The 18,888-nt window shown below is 41.8% G+C and overlaps 2 protein-coding genes across 2 annotated transcripts; both read left to right on the top strand.

Moving 5' to 3' along the window:
* The first annotated feature begins 3,522 nt into the window (after positions 1–3,522).
* LOC134476793 (paired-like homeodomain transcription factor LEUTX) lies at positions 3,523–7,102 on the top strand. The gene is made up of 3 exons (XM_063252450.1): positions 3,523–3,538; positions 5,606–5,757; positions 6,710–7,102. The coding sequence occupies exons 1-3, from the start codon at positions 3,523–3,525 to the stop codon at positions 7,100–7,102; spliced, it is 561 nt and encodes a 186-aa protein (XP_063108520.1).
* Positions 7,103–13,751: 6,649 nt separating this feature from the next.
* On the top strand, positions 13,752–17,330 carry LOC101788198 (paired-like homeodomain transcription factor LEUTX). The gene is made up of 3 exons (XM_005002588.2): positions 13,752–13,767; positions 15,836–15,987; positions 16,938–17,330. The coding sequence occupies exons 1-3, from the start codon at positions 13,752–13,754 to the stop codon at positions 17,328–17,330; spliced, it is 561 nt and encodes a 186-aa protein (XP_005002645.2).
* The last annotated feature ends 1,558 nt before the right edge of the window (positions 17,331–18,888 follow it).

Raw genomic sequence — 18,888 nt, 5'->3', positions numbered from 1 at the left:
TGCTTCTGTCTCCACTGAATCTTATTGGAGTTTATTGTATATGATAGTATAAACAAAATCTTTTATAGGCAAAGAGATAATATAGAAACTATTGTTTCTTTTGTGTTAGCTGGTTCTAAATACCCTGTAATACTTGAAGCCTCTTGAATGGTTTCGCACTGTCTTGATATGTTTGATACTATAGTGTACGAAGTTATAATCAAATATTTCAAGGAAAGAAACCGTACGGTAACTACTATTATGTCGGGTTATCTTTTTTTTTTTTTTTGTCATTTTCCTTTTTATCGGTACCAGGGATCGAACTCATGACTGCCTGCTTTCAAGGCAGGCGCTTATGCCACTGAGCTAAACCCCCAGCCCCTTAAGTCGGGTTATCTTGTGGTGAAACACTATGTTGCTTAAACAGTTGTGTTCTGAACTTCTTGATATGTTGTTATGTCCTCTTTTACCTCAATCTCCCTCCTTTATTAAGTGAATTATTATTTTTAATTAAGGGAAAAAATAAAACAATTAGCAGGATATATTATAGTAATAATTTTGATTTCCTGTTATCTTTAATGAATCCCTGTATTGTTCTCACCATCCTGCTTTCACTGATTTTACTCTATTCTGTTCTGTTCGATAGTATCAACTTTGAGGGTATAGGCAACTACTTTAAGGCAATAAGATTCACTATGATATCCATTCTTGTTTGACTATTAGGTTCCTTTGAATTCGCGTAATGTCTCCAATGTTTCCGTTTTATTAGTTTTGTTCTGTACTGTTTTGTTCAGGTTTCTTATACCTGATGCTATAGTCAATAATTTTATGGTAGCAAGAGGCATTATAGTAACCATTGTTGATTACCTTGTATTCTGTTTTTAGATCATATACTATGTCCATCCTTTGTTTTGACTGATTCTCTTTGTTTTGTCACAATTGGTTTTATTCTCTTCCAAAAAAGTACTACGAACTGAGGGATCAATAAAACCCAAAATGTGAAATTGATATTGCTAAAAAGAGAGGAAAAGAAAGTCCTCTAAAGGATGCAAATGCAAGTGTGTTTAGATGTGTAAAACAGATGATCATATTACTAAGTATTTGTTGAATCATTGAACACACCAGTTTGCAGTCTCACTGAATGCCACTTTGTAGGCTTCTATTTTGTAACTTGAACAACTATTTCTAAGATGACGATATGTAATCTATTAGTGAGTGATTTCTTATGGTTTATTTTTTTGAAATTTTGTATTACTGATACCCTTTTACTGTTTGGGTTTATTTCTCTTTGAGTAAATTTTTTTAAAAAAACTGATAATATTGAAATATTTTGAAAAACATGGATGCAACTAGAAACCATACTGATAAGCGAAATAAATCAAACTCACACTTATAAATACCTTATACTCTCCCGGGTTTAAGAAAATGTAACAGTACATAAGAGCATAGAGTAATCTTGATTCCCATTACACTGTTCTGAAACCTTATCATGTCTCCATTGATTCATTGGAGTGGTTTTATCCTAGGTTGTTTGATTTTATTATCTGTGATAGTAGAAAGAGCTCTTTCATAGAAAAGAAGACATTAGAATCGTCAGAGTGGACTTAGAATCATCTTAGTCTGAAGTCCTACCAAGTTTTCGTTTTTCGTTTGCCTTTGGTACTGTCCTGTTATATGTTATTGGATATTATGTGTGATAGTACAAACAATTTTCCTATGGAAAATGAGATAATATTGTATCCATTGTTGGTTTTCTAAAATTGGGTTCTGAAAGCCCTGTAATGCTTTCATTCTTTTGAATTGTTTTATATTGTTTTGTTATGCTTGATTCTATCGTATATGAAGCTATGCTCAACTATTTCAAAGAAAGAGACATTATGGTAGTTACTGTTAATCAGGGGTTGTCTTATTGTGAAATGCTGTGTTACTTGCATTGTTCTTATCTGATCCGCTTTGCTATGTCCTCATTAGACAGAGAGAGAAAGAGAGAGAGAGAGAGAGACAGAGAGAGAGAGAGAGACAGAGACAGAGACAGAGAGAGAGAGAGAGAGAGAGAGAGAGACAGAGAGAGACAAACTCAGACACAGAGAGAGAGACAGGGACAGAGAGAGAATAGACTTGGTTAAATCTGTTAAAAAATGCAATGTGGATGTGTGGCCCATGCTTGCAATCCTAGAACTTGCAGAGGTTCAGGCCACAGGACCCCAAGTTTGAGACCAGGTCGGGCATTTAGCAATTGAAGGAGACCCTAACTAAAAGTAAAAATAAAAATGGGCAGATGCTGTACATCTCAGTGTGATGTCCCTGGCTTTCACTCCCAGAGCCAGAAAATGAAACAGAGAAAAACAGCCTGAAGTTGCCTCAACCTGGCCTCCCAAATGGCCACAATCCAAGCTCCTTAACTTACACTACTGGGTCCTCTGTGCAGATCTTCCAGGACAACTGTATGTAGTTTCTTTGCCAGCCAGGTTGGTTGTGGAGGGCTTTCCAGGTCCCAGGGGAGGGGGAGCAGGTCTCAGCAGCGCAAGTGCCCCTCTAGCCCACCCTGTAGGGTTTCACGCCCTCCCCTTCCCGGTCACAGATCCACAGATTTTCTCAGCATCATGTTGATTGACTCATTTGTCCCCAGTGAAAGTTTGGTACATTTTGTCTCTTTTCTGTGTACCTGATTTTCCTAAGGATTCCTCTACTATATCAGGTCAGGAATTTTTTGCTTTGGATTGGTTTTTTGTATCTTTCATCCTTCGTTTCTTTCTTTCTTTCTATCTTTCTTTATTTGTCTCTTTCTTTCTTTCTTTCTTTCTTTCTATCTGTGTGTCTGTGTGTCTTTCTTTCTTTCTTTCTTTCTCTCTTTGTTTCGTACACCTGTTTTTTTGTATTGTTTGAAACAGATAATAGTTTTGTAGCTCAGGCTTGCCTCGAACTGTAGGCTATCCTCTTGCCTCAGCCTCTCATATGCTGAGATTATAGGTGTGCATGGCACCACCCTGCTAGGAATCCGTTTCCAATCACCCTTCACTTTCATCACCTGGCCCAACAGCAGACCCAGCCTAGGTCAGTGGTGGTGACCTTGGGGCACTCAGGACACAGGAGCCCTGCAAAGCTCTCTGTCCCTGGCTAGCCAAGTCACAGTAGCATTGCCCCAGCAGCAGAGCATTCCAGGGTCATGCTAGTGTTAGTGGTTCGACATAAATAAGTGGCGTTGAAACTGCAGTTGGAGACTTCAATCTTAAAAGTTCACCATCAGTGGCCTCGGTTTGGAGACATCCAGAGTGACCAACAGACAGAGACACACACACAGACAAACAAACACACACACACACACAGACACACACACACACACACACACACACACACACACACACACACACTCTCACTTGGATTATGGATAAATTGGGCCTGGAATGTGTAGGGTGGATTAAGGAGGGGGTGTGGCTACCTCAACACACTATTTAAGCCAGGCAGCCCAAGGCTTCAGGCAGGTAAACTGAGGAGCCATAGGTGGTACAGTTGGTCATGCGCTAGCACTGTCTTGCAGCTGCCATGTCCAGGAAACCAGGTAAGTCGAGGCATTCTGGGAAGGTGGAGCTGAGGGGCTGAGAGTGGGGGAACCCTGGGAGAGATGCAAGGACTTTGTGGTGGTTCCTGGGCTCCATGAATTTTTTCTCCAGGGGCTGAGTAGAATAATCTTTGTCGCCCTCTACACATTGGAAGTTGATATGTTAGGTTTGTTGCAGATACCTGCTTGCAGGTTTGTTTATTTCCGTATAATTCTATAGTCTATGTATTTTAAAGTTTGAAGTTGTCAAACTAATCAACGTTATTGAGCATTGTATTTATAAGACTTGTTAAAACGTATATTTTTGCTTTGGAGAATCTTTGTTTCTTTGGAGTCAGGATCTCACTCTCTAGATAGGCTTGCCCTTAACTTGGTTCCATAGCCCAGCAGACCTGGAACTCGCACGGATCCTTCTGCCTCAGGCTCTTAAGTGTTCGAATTAGAAGAATGGGCTACCACATACACCAATAATTTTTATTTTTGAGGGGTTTTCTTGTTGGTTTGGTTTGCTTTTGGATTTTTCTCATGTGATTAGGGATAGAGTTCTTTTGTTGCTGTTTCTGTTTTTTTTTTTTTTGTTTTTTTTTTTGTTTTTTTTTTTTGTAGCAGGGATGGAAGTTCAATTCTTGTGTTTCCCAAAGGAGCACTTGGGCCGCCCAGCTAAATCACTGGCCCCTTGGAGGGAAGGTCTTACTGCTTAGTCCAAGTTGGCCTTGAATTCACTGTTTTGGCCCAGGCAGGCTGGGATTACAGGTGTGCACCACTATGCGCAGATTTGCAGTACTTTGGTTGATATCATTTCCACATCTTCTATTTTGTACTCATTTCCAAGGATACATGCCCCATCTGATTTTCTGTATTTTCAAGGCATTCTAGATATATGTGTGCAATATATTCTAGTAATATGACACTAACAATTTAATGTTGGAGTGTTTGTTTTTGCTTTTTCTTTTGTGGTGTGGTAGCGTGATCAAACTGAGGACCTCATACTTGCCAGACAGACGCTTATGTGACTGAGCTAAACCCCTGGCCATTTATTTAATAAACTTAGAGTTTATCCTGCTGCCACCCTCCTTTTCCTGCTCAGTTTTACTTTTTCTGTCTCGAGCTCTAGTTTGCTCTATCTATCTCTGTCTCTGTCACTCCTTGAATACCATGCTTCAAAATTTTCAACAATGCCCTCTTTCGTCAGACAGGAACGGAAAAATGTTTTTGTAAAACTCTGTGGTCCTGGGGATTCAGCTCAGTGGCCCAGTGCTTGCCTGGCCAGAGCGAGGTTGTGATTTCGATGCCAATTGTTAAAAAGATTGTAAAAAATCTATGTATTGGATCATTTGTGTTCACTGACGGAGAATTAGGCAGCATGTTGGCAGTTTGGGTGCAGTGTGTGTGTGGATGCATGAAGGCGTGGGTTTGAGTTTGTGTGTGCCCGCTTAGCAATGTGGGAAAACAAAGTCTCTTATAAATAGAAGAGACCATGGAATATGGATTGCCATAACATTAAGTATTACTGGGTAAGAAGGTATTAGATGTTTGAAACCATAGTATAATCTCCTATTCTGCACAAATACTGTACACTAAACTTACTTCTTTGGAAATTCACAACTTTGCAATGTCTACGATTTATGTGGCACCATTTTACCCTAGAGAGACAGAAGCAAACGATGAGGGGAGCAGGTCTCTAAATGACAGAGCCAGTAGAGGAGAGAATCAGCATGCATTCTGCTTCTTAGCTGCTAGCCACACAGATCCCACGAAGAAATGACCAAATCAGTAGCCAGCTCTTTAGGGTCTGAAAGCACCTCTGAGTCTGAATGCTGAGTGTACCAGGGTCTCAAGTACTGCTTGAGCATTGTGAAACCCTGAGTCTACTGTCACTCTTACCCCAATGCTGTATTCTCTCCCATTAAGAAACAGGGTACCTGGAGCTAGAGAGGAATGTGGTTCCATGGGTGAACTCTTTGGGCCAAGCATGAAATGCACATTTGGGTATGATTACAACACATGCTTTTGCCCTTTCCGTGTGGATAGTGCTTTCATGCAAGTCTTTGTCTCTTCCCTCCGCAGACAAGATAGAATACAGGCGCAAGCCACGAACTGACTTTACCCCATCCCAACGCTCAGTACTGCTGAGTGCCTTTGAGAAGAACAATCATCCAGGGCACGATGTTACAAAAGAATTAGCTACAAAAATCAATGTTGATGAAACGGTGATAAAAGTAAGTACCTGAGTGTGTGTCTCTAGGTGGTACACCTGACCCAGAAAGCCACACGCTTTCAACCACCAGCATACAAGTCCCATACTTTGCCAGGTGCAGTGCGTTTGGACAGCGGTGAAATATGGCATAGTTTCACTTCACCCATGTTCACTTTTGGAGGCAGACTGAGGCTGACCCAAAAGACTTGTCTTCCTCAAGTAATAAGTGCAAGGGCCAGATTTTAACTGATCCACAGCACACTGCCTGGGACCCTTTGAATCTGGATCTGAGATCTTGCCCTTTGGGTTGTTTTCCGATTAGCAGCACACTCTTGTAATGGGCAACCTAGTGCTCAAGAATTGAGGCACTTCCTGGAGCTGGGAGTTAGTCCCTCCCAAGCCCACGTTCTGAGTACAAGTTACTTCTCATCAGGCTTCACATCTTAAAGTGGACTTCCTCTCCATACCATTCCTTAGAAGAGAAACACCAAACCCAGTGAGTCTTTATACAAACACAGCGGGTAGATATCTAGATACTGCTCAGTCAGAACATTCAAATTCATTCTGATGTCTTCCTAGCCTTTCTCAAGGTAGTGAGGGCAAAATCCCTTCATGGAGCTGAAGCAACCCAAGCTCCATTCCCATTCCTTGCTCTCAGTCATTGCAATGTATTCTTGCAAAATTTGGAGCAACCACTAATGCAGAACTACACGCAGCACCCTTTGTTTAACCCTCCGGCATTGAGAGTTTGCCCCTTCCTACTCTACGCATTGCCAGTAAAACCCAATTACCCTCCCCCCCTTTACCCTCCCGGAACCAGAACAGCACAGGATACAAAGTACTTCCCCTGTTCAGATCAGTCCACAGCAATTGGAGATCACCTTTCTGACCCAAAAATCTCACATCCTAGGGAACAGGAAAATAAAGCTTTGGGTTCATACCCATTTATTGAACTGCTTCTCTCTTCCCTGTAGATCTGGTTTAAGAACCAGCGTAGCAAACAGAAGAAAGATCAGCTAAAACTGAAGCTAGCTTCTTTGCCCGGAACATCCACGCAGACCTCTTCAGAAAAGAAGGAGCACGTCCTACAAAGTCCTGTTGCAAGTTGTTCACCGATATCTTCCATTTCAGATGACCATGTCTGTGACCGAGCAGAGCGTTTTGAGAAAGATATCAGTAGAAGACACGGAGCCTCTGTGTTTGGTTCGTCATTCCAAAGTCAACCTGATGGAACTCAGGGACACGTCGTCTACGTCGAAGATTTTGACATTGATGACACAGATAAACTTATAGAAATGTATTATCTGCCTGGGGAAGATGATCCCAGCAGTCTAGATATATACCTCCCCCCAGGCTGCCTGCAGTGAAGAAGTGAGCATGGTGCTGATGGGCAGAGTGACTCATGCCACCCACAACTTTGGACACAAGCCTCCATTTTCAAGCATGGTTCCCAACTGATTTCCATTTTTTGCAGCAGAGCTTTGAGGACTTGTCATTTCACAGAAGGCAATAAAATAGCCATCTCACTGTGAATGTTGCCTGTTTCCGAGTGTTTTGTATTCCCCCTCCAATCTTTTCAGTACCCTGAACACTCCGCTTGGGAAGGAAATCAGCAGCATGGGGAAATTTAGATTCCTGATTCTCCCTCACCCCTAAGTGCATTGAATATCACGTGCATGGATTCTCTCTGCATACAATGACAAACAGTTCTAGAGGGCCCCTACCAATACTGCCTGAGAAAATAGTTACATGCAACAGGCAGGAAAGGCCTAGGCTCTCATTGAAAGCAAGACACCCTTACTGTAGTGCCATCTTGCTGGGAAGGAATCTCATTTTGAAGAAAGTGCAAATCAGAAGAACTTACACTCCCGGCTCATGCTGGTTGCTGAGAATATTTCAGATAAGTGTTGCAAGGAAAGACACTTGTTTCCTTAAAGAGGAGTTAGCTAATCTCTGCAGAGGCAGACAGCAATAGTGAGGTATCAGGTGGAATGAAATGGCACTGCCTCCTCTGGTCCTGAGTGAAATGAAAGATGGGAGAACATGCCAGCTTTTAGGAGAGCCAAACAGGATCATTTCCGTGGTACATCTTCTGTTGGCAGAGGTGCTTGTGTGGAACAGAGTGACACTAGGGATGTGATGTAAGGTGTCTTTTATGGGTAGGACATGTTCATGTATGGCCAGCATGGTCCCGTATTCGGACCTGGATTGTCCAGCTGAATGTGAATCTCATTGAGAGGATGCAGCTTCCTTAGGCGGTGGGCAGATAACCGAGATGCGTGTACGTGAGCATGACTGTTGCAGTCATACTGTACAATTTTGTTTCACAACTGTGACCATGTGTAAATGAATGCCGGAGCAGTAGCACAGCATCACTGCATAGGACCTTTAGCAGGAGCGTGTGCAGTGTACAATTCAGAGCGATCTTAGCTGGACTGTCTAGGAGCATATGAGCTGTTAGCGATAGAACCTGGTGTCTTGCGTATGCTAATCATGAAGACTGTTACTGAGCAACGTTGTTGGATCTCATTTTAACATTTTTAGATGTTACAACGTGATTACTGTGTAGTAATCCAGAAAGGTGCCTTCCCTTCCAACAGGCAAGCGCTCTGAGGATTTCTAAATGTCTGTAATCAGGATCAAGGTTTTAGCTCTGTCTTACCTTCTGGCCCTGAGAATATCCTATGAAGCAGGAATTTCTCATTAGTTGTTTTACATCAGAGAAAGCGTCCACTGCCAAGTAACTGGTCCATGATCTGTCACTTTACAATCAACCTTCCATCCCAGATAGACTGACTGTTCTGCCACTCCTCTGTCTCATCAAGGAGACTGGGATGTGACTGTGATGGGGTCAAAGAAAGAGGAGCCAGAGTTGGACCTTTCACCTCTAATCCGTTTCTTCTCAACTTTTGACCTTGAGGCTGAAAAGCCTCAAGGTTTTCCATCATTTAAGCTGCTTAAGTCTCCACTGCAGAGAAGTGTCATGACTTTCCAACCTCTCTTCAGGCACTGGAACTGGTGTGCCTGTTACGCTCTGGTTTCCAGTCAAATAGAGCGTTGTTTTCACTTTTTGACTGTCAGTTCATTAACCCTCTTCCAGGCAGATTATATTTCCTACTTAGAGCAACTCCATGGACCCTATCTCCTGATCTACTCTGCCTGTTTTTCTTTTTGTTAGTGTATCAAGGCCATCTATGTTGGAGATTATAGTCAACTTTCTCTGCCACATTTCTGCTTTGCTATTTCTCTGCCATTGGTTGTCTACTTTTCTCCTTCATTCCGCTGTCTGCCCCGTTCATTGAGGTCTTTCTGTCACTCTTGCAGGAATCCTGGTGATGTTTTTGTCTGTCTAGGATGTCCTTCAGTAATTTAGTAGGGTGGATTGGTGGTCACCAACTCCCACATTTCCTTTGAGTCATGGAAACATCTTGTATGTCCATTAAATTTGAGAGACAGTTTTGCAGGGCACATCCGTGTGGCTTGCAGGTTATTTTCCTTCCGAGCTTGGAATACGTGGCTCCATGCTATGCTCTTTCTGACTTGATACTTTGTGTTAAGAAGTCTTTCATGATTTTGATGAGATTTCCTTTATGTGTGTTGTGTTTGTTTTCTCTGTCCGCTTTTAATATTCTGTTGTTGTGATCAATTCTGGGATCTTGACTTTTATATATCTGAGTGTAAATATGTTTTTGTTTTGGCTGGCTGGAGTTCTGCATGCCTCATATATCTGAATATTATTTCCTTTTCTGATGCTTGGCAAGCTTTCCTTAATGTTTTCAGTGAATAGCTTTTGTATTTCTTTTCTCTTTACTCCTTCTTCTTTGCTGATTATTTGAAATTCTTAGGGTATAGGTCCACGTGCTGCCTTCCAGCCTTTGTGCTCTTACTTCTTGGTTCCTTATTATTTTTAGGGGATTTTTCTTTCGCTGATCACACAGTGCAAATCCAGCTTCAACTTTTTAAAATCTGACTTTAGTTTTTGATAAGGAATATCGCCATCTTTCAATGGATGTTTTAGTTTCCTGATAATCTCTTTGAATCTGGTTCATGTTTTCTAGATTTTTTTTATATTCTTCACTAAAGTTTTCACTTCTTTTTCTGGGTTCCTCCACTCTTTTTATCCAGTTGAGCACTACTCAGCCATAAAGAAGAATCACATTGAGATATTTATAAATAAATGGGAACAGCTTGAGAACATACTCTTGAGTGAAACAAATCAAACTCACGTGTGTGAATACCGAATAGTTTCCCTAGTGTAAGAAATGGGATAAATACGTAAAAGTATGTGGTGATCATGAATCCCCATTATACGGCTTTGAAGACTTATAAAGTCATCACTCCTTAACTGTAATGTTTTTATTGTGGGCTGTTTGAGTGTATTGTCTGTGATGGTGTGTACAGGCATTTTGAAGAAAACAAGACATTGTAATAGCTCGAGGTGATTTCCTATCATCTTGTTTTAAAATCCCATCAGACTGTTTTGCTTCTGTCTCCACTGAATCTTATTGGAGTTTATTGTATATGATAGTATAAACAAAATCTTTTATAGGCAAAGAGATAATATAGAAACTATTGTTTCTTTTGTGTTAGCTGGTTCTAAATACCCTGTAATACTTGAAGCCTCTTGAATGGTTTCGCACTGTCTTGATATGTTTGATACTATAGTGTACGAAGTTATAATCAAATATTTCAAGGAAAGAAACCGTACGGTAACTACTATTATGTCGGGTTATCTTTTTTTTTTTTTTTTGTCATTTTCCTTTTTATCGGTATCAGGGATCGAACTCATGACTGCCTGCTTTCAAGGCAGGCGCTTATGCCACTGAGCTAAACCCCCAGCCCCTTAAGTCGGGTTATCTTGTGGTGAAACACTATGTTGCTTAAACAGTTGTGTTCTGAACTTCTTGATATGTTGTTATGTCCTCTTTTACCTCAATCTCCCTCCTTTATTAAGTGAATTATTATTTTTAATTAAGGGAAAAAATAAAACAATTAGCAGGATATATTATAGTAATAATTTTGATTTCCTGTTATCTTTAATGAATCCCTGTATTGTTCTCACCATCCTGCTTTCACTGATTTTACTCTATTCTGTTCTGTTCGATAGTATCAACTTTGAGGGTATAGGCAACTACTTTAAGGCAATAAGATTCACTATGATATCCATTCTTGTTTGACTATTAGGTTCCTTTGAATTCGCGTAATGTCTCCAATGTTTCCGTTTTATTAGTTTTGTTCTGTACTGTTTTGTTCAGGTTTCTTATACCTGATGCTATAGTCAATAATTTTATGGTAGCAAGAGGCATTATAGTAACCATTGTTGATTACCTTGTATTCTGTTTTTAGATCATATACTATGTCCATCCTTTGTTTTGACTGATTCTCTTTGTTTTGTCACAATTGGTTTTATTCTCTTCCAAAAAAGTACTAAGAACTGAGGGATCAATAAAACCCAAAATGTGAAATTGATATTGCTAAAAAGAGAGGAAAAGAAAGTCCTCTAAAGGATGCAAATGCAAGTGTGTTTAGATGTGTAAAACAGATGATCATATTACTAAGTATTTGTTGAATCATTGAACACACCAGTTTGCAGTCTCACTGAATGCCACTTTGTAGGCTTCTATTTTGTAACTTGAACAACTATTTCTAAGATGACGATATGTAATCTATTAGTGAGTGATTTCTTATGGTTTATTTTTTTGAAATTTTGTATTACTGATACCCTTTTACTGTTTGGGTTTATTTCTCTTTGAGTAAATTTTTTTAAAAAAACTGATAATATTGAAATATTTTGAAAAACATGGATGCAACTAGAAACCATACTGATAAGCGAAATAAATCAAACTCACACTTATAAATACCTTATACTCTCCCGAGTTTAAGAAAATGTAACAGTACATAAGAGCATAGAGTAATCTTGATTCCCATTACACTGTTCTGAAACCTTATCATGTCTCCATTGATTCATTGGAGTGGTTTTATCCTAGGTTGTTTGATTTTATTATCTGTGATAGTAGAAAGAGCTCTTTCATAGAAAAGAAGACATTAGAATCGTCAGAGTGGACTTAGAATCATCTTAGTCTGAAGTCCTACCAAGTTTTCGTTTTTCGTTTGCCTTTGGTACTGTCCTGTTATATGTTATTGGATATTATGTGTGATAGTACAAACAATTTTCCTATGGAAAATGAGATAATATTGTATCCATTGTTGGTTTTCTAAAATTGGGTTCTGAAAGCCCTGTAATGCTTTCATTCTTTTGAATTGTTTTATATTGTTTTGTTATGCTTGATTCTATCGTATATGAAGCTATGCTCAACTATTTCAAAGAAAGAGACATTATGGTAGTTACTGTTAATCAGGGGTTGTCTTATTGTGAAATGCTGTGTTACTTGCATTGTTCTTATCTGATCCGCTTTGCTATGTCCTCATTAGACAGAGAGAGAAAGAGAGAGAGAGAGAGAGACAGAGAGAGAGAGAGACAGAGACAGAGACAGAGAGAGAGAGAGAGAGAGAGAGAGAGAGACAGAGAGAGACAAACTCAGACACAGAGAGAGAGACAGAGACAGAGAGAGAATAGACTTGGTTAAATCTGTTAAAAAATGCAATGTGGATGTGTGGCCCATGCTTGCAATCCTAGAACTCGCAGAGGTTGAGGCCACAGGACCCCAAGTTTGAGACCAGGTCGGGCATTTAGCAATTGAAGGAGACCCTAACTAAAAGTAAAAATAAAAATGGGCAGATGCTGTACATCTCAGTGTGATGTCCCTGGGTTTCACTCCCAGAGCCAGAAAATGAAACAGAGAAAAACAGCCTGAAGTTGCCTCAACCTGGCCTCCCAAATGGCCACAATCCAAGCTCCTTAACTTACACTACTGGGTCCTCTGTGCAGATCTTCCAGGACAACTGTATGTAGTTTCTTTGCCAGCCAGGTTGGTTGTGGAGGGCTTTCCAGGTCCCAGGGGAGGGGGAGCAGGTCTCAGCAGCGCAAGTGCCCCTCTAGCCCACCCTGTAGGGTTTCACGCCCTCCCCTTCCCGGTCACAGATCCACAGATTTTCTCAGCATCATGTTGATTGACTCATTTGTCCCCAGTGAAAGTTTGGTACATTTTGTCTCTTTTCTGTGTACCTGATTTTCCTAAGGATTCCTCTACTATATCAGGTCAGGAATTTTTTGCTTTGGATTGGTTTTTTGTATCTTTCGTCCTTCGTTTCTTTCTTTCTTTCTATCTTTCTTTCTTTGTCTCTTTCTTTCTTTCTTTCTCTCTATCTGTGTGTCTGTGTGTCTTTCTTTCTTTCTTTCTTTCTCTCTTTGTTTCGTACACCTGTTTTTTTGTATTGTTTGAAACAGATAATAGTTTTGTAGCTCAGGCTTGCCTCGAACTGTAGGCTATCCTCTTGCCTCAGCCTCTCATATGCTGAGATTATAGGTGTGCATGGCACCACCCTGCTAGGAATCCGTTTCCAATCACCCTTCACTTTCATCACCTGGCCCAACAGCAGACCCAGCCTAGGTCAGTGGTGGTGACCTTGGGGCACTCAGGACACAGGAGCCCTGCAAAGCTCTCTGTCCCTGGCTAGCCAAGTCACAGTAGCATTGCCCCAGCAGCAGAGCATTCCAGGGTCATGCTAGTGTTAGTGGTTCGACATAAATAAGTGGGGTTGAAACTGCAGTTGGAGACTTCAATCTTAAAAGTTCACCATCAGTGGCCTCGGTTTGGAGACATCCAGAGTGACCAACAGACAGAGACACACACACAGACAAACAAACACACACACACACACAGACACACACACACAAACACACACACACACACACACACACACACACACACACACACACACACTCTCACATGGATTATGGATAAATTGGGCCTGGAATGTGTAGGGTGGATTAAGGAGGGGGTGTGGCTACCTCAACACACTATTTAAGCCAGGCAGCCCAAGGCTTCAGGCAGGTAAACTGAGGAGCCATAGGTGGTACAGTTGGTCATGCGCTAGCACTGTCTTGCAGCTGCCATGTCCTGGAAACCAGGTAAGTCGAGGCATTCTGGGAAGGTGGAGCTGAGGGGCTGAGAGTGGGGGAACCCTGGGAGAGATGCAAGGACTTTGTGGTGGTTCCTGGGCTCCATGAATTTTTTCTCCAGGGGCTGAGTAGAATAATCTTTGTCGCCCTCTACACATTGGAAGTTGATATGTTAGGTTTGTTGCAGATACCTGCTTGCAGGTTTGTTTATTTCCGTATAATTCTATAGTCTATGTATTTTAAAGTTTGAAGTTGTCAAACTAATCAACGTTATTGAGCATTGTATTTATAAGACTTGTTAAAACATATATTTTTGCTTTGGAGAATCTTTGTTTCTTTGGAGTCAGGATCTCACTCTCTAGATAGGCTTGCCCTTAACTTGGTTCCATAGCCCAGCAGACCTGGAACTCGCACGGATCCTTCTGCCTCAGGCTCTTAAGTGTTCGAATTAGAAGAATGGGCTACCACATACACCAATAATTTTTATTTTTGAGGGGTTTTCTTGTTGGTTTGGTTTGCTTTTGGATTTTTCTCGTGTGATTAGGGATAGAGTTCTTTTGTTGCTGTTTCTGTTTTTTTTTTTTTTTTTTTTTTTTTTTTTTTTTTTTTTTTGTAGCAGGGATGGAAGTTCAATTCTTGTGTTTCCCAAAGGAGCCCTTGGGCCACCCAGCTAAATCACTGGCCCCTTGGAGGGAGGGTCTTACTGCTTAGTCCAAGTTGGCCTTGAATTCACTGTTTTGGCCCAGGCAGGCTGGGATTACAGGTGTGCACCACTATGCGCAGATTTGCAGTACTTTGGTTGATATCATTTCCAAATCTTCTATTTTGTACTCATTTCCAAGGATACATGCCCCATCTGATTTTCTGTATTTTCAAGGCATTCTAGATATATGTGTGCAATATATTCTAGTAATATGACACTGACAATTTAATGTTGGAGTGTTTGTTTTTGCTTTTTCTTTTGTGGTGTGGTAGCGTGATCAAACTGAGGACCTCATACTTGCCAGACAGACGCTTATGTGACTGAGCTAAACCCCTGGCCATTTATTTAATAAACTTAGAGTTTATCCTGCTGCCACCCTCCTTTTCCTGCTCAGTTTTACTTTTTCTGTCTCGAGCTCTAGTTTGCTCTATCTATCTCTGTCTCTGTCACTCCTTGAATACCATGCTTCAAAATTTTCAACAATGCCCTCTTTCGTCAGACAGGAACGGAAAAATGTTTTTGTAAAACTCTGTGGTCCTGGGGATTCAGCTCAGTGGCCCAGTGCTTGCCTGGCCAGAGCGAGGTTGTGATTTCGATGCCAATTGTTAAAAAGATTGTAAAAAATCTATGTATTGGATCATTTGTGTTCACTGACGGAGAATTAGGCAGCATGTTGGCAGTTTGGGTGCAGTGTGTGTGTGGATGCATGAAGGCGTGGGTTTGAGTTTGTGTGTGCCCGCTTAGCAATGTGGGAAAACAAAGTCTCTTATAAATAGAAGAGACCATGGAATATGGATTGCCATAACATTAAGTATTACTGGGTAAGAAGGTATTAGATGTGTGAAACCATAGTATAATCTCCTATTCTGCACAAATACTGTACACTAAACTTACTTCTTTGGAAATTCACAACTTTGCAATGTCTACGATTTATGTGGCACCATTTTACCCTAGAGAAACAGAAGCAAACGATGAGGGGAGCAGGTCTCTAAATGACAGAGCCAGTAGAGGAGAGAATCAGCATGCATTCTGCTTCTTAGCTGCTAGCCACACAGATCCCACGAAGAAATGACCAAATCAGTAGCCAGCTCTTTAGGGTCTGAAAGCACCTCTGAGTCTGAATGCTGAGTGTACCAGGGTCTCAAGCACTGCTTGAGCATTGTGAAACCCTGAGTCTACTGTCACTCTTACCCCAATGCTGTATTCTCTCCCATTAAGAAACAGGGTACCTGGAGCTAGAGAGGAATGTGGTTCCATGGGTGAACTCTTTGGGCCAAGCATGAAATGCACATTTGGGTATGATTACAACACATGCTTTTGCCCTTTCCGTGTGGATAGTGCTTTCATGCAAGTATTTGTCTCTTCCCTCTGCAGACAAGATAGAATACAGGCGCAAGCCACGAACTGACTTTACCCCATCCCAACGCTCAGTACTGCTGAGTGCCTTTGAGAAGAACAATCATCCAGGGCACGATGTTACAAAAGAATTAGCTACAAAAATCAATGTTGATGAAACGGTGATAAAAGTAAGTACCTGAGTGTGTGTCTCTAGGTGGTACACCTGACCCAGAAAGCCACACGCTTTCAACCACCAGCATACAAGTCCCATACTTTGCCAGGTGCAGTGCGTTTGGACAGCGGTGAAATATGGCATAGTTTCACTTCACCCATGTTCACTTTTGGAGGCAGACTGAGGCTGACCCAAAAGACTTGTCTTCCTCAAGTAATAAGTGCAAGGGCCAGATTTTAACTGATCCACAGCACACTGCCTGGGACCCTTTGAATCTGGATCTGAGATCTTGCCCTTTGGGTTGTTTTCCGATTAGCAGCACACTCTTGTAATGGGCAACCTAGTGCTCAAGAATTGAGGCACTTCCTGGAGCTGGGAGTTAGTCCCTCCCAAGCCCACGTTCTGAGTACAAATTACTTCTCATCAGGCTTCACATCTTAAAGTGGACTTCCTCTCCATACCATTCCTTAGAAGAGAAACACCAAACCCAGTGAGTCTTTATACAAACACAGCGGGTAGATATCTAGATACTGCTCAGTCAGAACATTCAAATTCATTCTGATGTCTTCCTAGCCTTTCTCAAGGTAGTGAGGGCAAAATCCCTTCATGGAGCTGAAGCAACCCAAGCTCCATTCCCATTCCTTGCTCTCAGTCATTGCAATGTATTCTTGCAAAATTTGGAGCAACCACTAATGCAGAACTACACGCAGCACCCTTTGTTTAACCCTCCGGCATTGAGAGTTTGCCCCTTCCTACTCTACGCATTGCCAGTAAAACCCAATACCCCCCCCCCTTTACCCTCCCGGAACCAGAACAGCACAGGATACAAAGTACTTCCCCTGTTCAGATCAGTCCACAGCAATTGGAGATCACCTTTCTGACCCAAAAACCTCACATCCTAGGGAACAGGAAAATAAAGCTTTGGGTTCATACCCATTTATTGAACTGCTTCTCTCTTCCCTGTAGATCTGGTTTAAGAACCAGCGTAGCAAACGGAAGAAAGATCAGCTAAAACTGAAGCTAGCTTCTTTGCCCGGAACATCCACGCAGACCTCTTCAGAAAAGAAGGAGCACGTCCTACAAAGTCCTGTTGCAAGTTGTTCACCGATATCTTCCATTTCAGATGACCATGTCTGTGACCGAGCAGAGCGTTTTGAGAAAGATATCAGTAGAAGACACGGAGCCTCTGTGTTTGGTTCGTCATTCCAAAGTCAACCTGATGGAACTCAGGGACACGTCGTCTACGTCGAAGATTTTGACATTGATGACACAGATAAACTTATAGAAATGTATTATCTGCCTGGGGAAGATGATCCCAGCAGTCTAGATATATACCTCCCCCCAGGCTGCCTGCAGTGAAGAAGTGAGCATGGTGCTGATGGGCAGAGTGACTCATGCCACCCACAACTTTGGACACAAGCCTCCATTTTCAAGCATGGTTCCCAACTGATTTCCATTTTTTGCAGCAGAGCTTTGAGGACTTGTCATTTCACAGAAGGCAATAAAATAGCCATCTCACTGTGAATGTTGCCTGTTTCCGAGTGTTTTGTATTCCCCCTCCAATCTTTTCAGTACCCTGAACACTCCGCTTGGGAAGGAAATCAGCAGCATGGGGAAATTTAGATTCCTGATTCTCCCTCACCCCTAAGTGCATTGAATATCACGTGCATGGATTCTCTCTGCATACAATGACAAACAGTTCTAGAAGGCCCCTACCAATACTGCCTGAGAAAATAGTTACATGCAACAGGCAGGAAAGGCCTAGGCTCTCATTGAAAGCAAGACACCCTTACTGTAGTGCCATCTTGCTGGGAAGGAATCTCATTTTGAAGAAAGTGCAAATCAGAAGAACTTACACTCCCGGCTCATGCTGGTTGCTGAGAATATTTCAGATAAGTGTTGCAAGGAAAGACACTTGTTTCCTTAAAGAGGAGTTAGCTAATCTCTGCAGAGGCAGACAGCAATAGTGAGGTATCAGGTGGAATGAAATGGCACTGCCTCCTCTGGTCCTGAGTGAAATGAAAGATGGGAGAACATGCCAGCTTTTAGGAGAGCCAAACAGGATCATTTCCGTGGTACATCTTCTGTTGGCAGAGGTGCTTGTGTGGAACAGAGTGACACTAGGGATGTGATGTAAGGTGTCTTTATGGGTAGGACATGTTCATGTATGGCCAGCATGGTCCCGTATTCGGACCTGGATTGTCCAGCTGAATGTGAATCTCATTGAGAGGACGCAGCTTCCTTAGGAGGTGGGCAGATAACCGAGATGCGTGTACGTGAGCATGACTGTTGCAGTCATACTGTACAATTTTGTTTCACAACTGTGACCATGTGTAAATGAATGCCGGAGCAGTAGCACAGCATCACTGCATAGGACCTTTAGCAGGAGCGTGTGCAGTGTACAATTCAGAGCGATCTTAGCTGGACTGTCTAGGAGCATATGAGCTGTTAGCGATAGAACCTGGTGTCTTGCGTATGCTAATCATGAAGACTGTTACTGAGCAACGTTGTTGGATCTCATTTTAACATTTTTAGATGTTACAACGTGATTACTGTGTAGTAATCCAGAAAGGTGCCTTCCCTTCCAACAGGGAAGCGCTCTGAGGATTTCTAAATGTCTGTAATCAGGATCAAGGTTTTAGCTCTGTCTTACCTTCTGGCCCTGAGAATATCCTATGAAGCAGGAATTTCTCATTAGTTGTTTTACATCAGAGAAAGCGTCCACTGCCAAGTAACTGGTCCATGATCTGTCACTTTACAATCAACCTTCCATCCCAGATAGACTGACTGTTCTGCCACTCCTCTGTCTCATCAAGGAGACTGGGATGTGACTGTGATGGGGTCAAAGAAAGAGGAGCCAGAGTTGGACCTTTCACCTCTAATCCGTTTCTTCTCAACTTTTGACCTTGAGGCTGAA

Source organism: Cavia porcellus, unplaced genomic scaffold (assembly GCF_034190915.1).
Source record: "Cavia porcellus strain 051 isolate PalLab524CR breed Dunkin Hartley unplaced genomic scaffold, mCavPor4.1 scaffold_7, whole genome shotgun sequence".
NCBI classification, from domain to species: Eukaryota; Metazoa; Chordata; class Mammalia; order Rodentia; family Caviidae; genus Cavia; species Cavia porcellus.
This window is presented reverse-complemented; position numbering and strand designations above follow the sequence as displayed.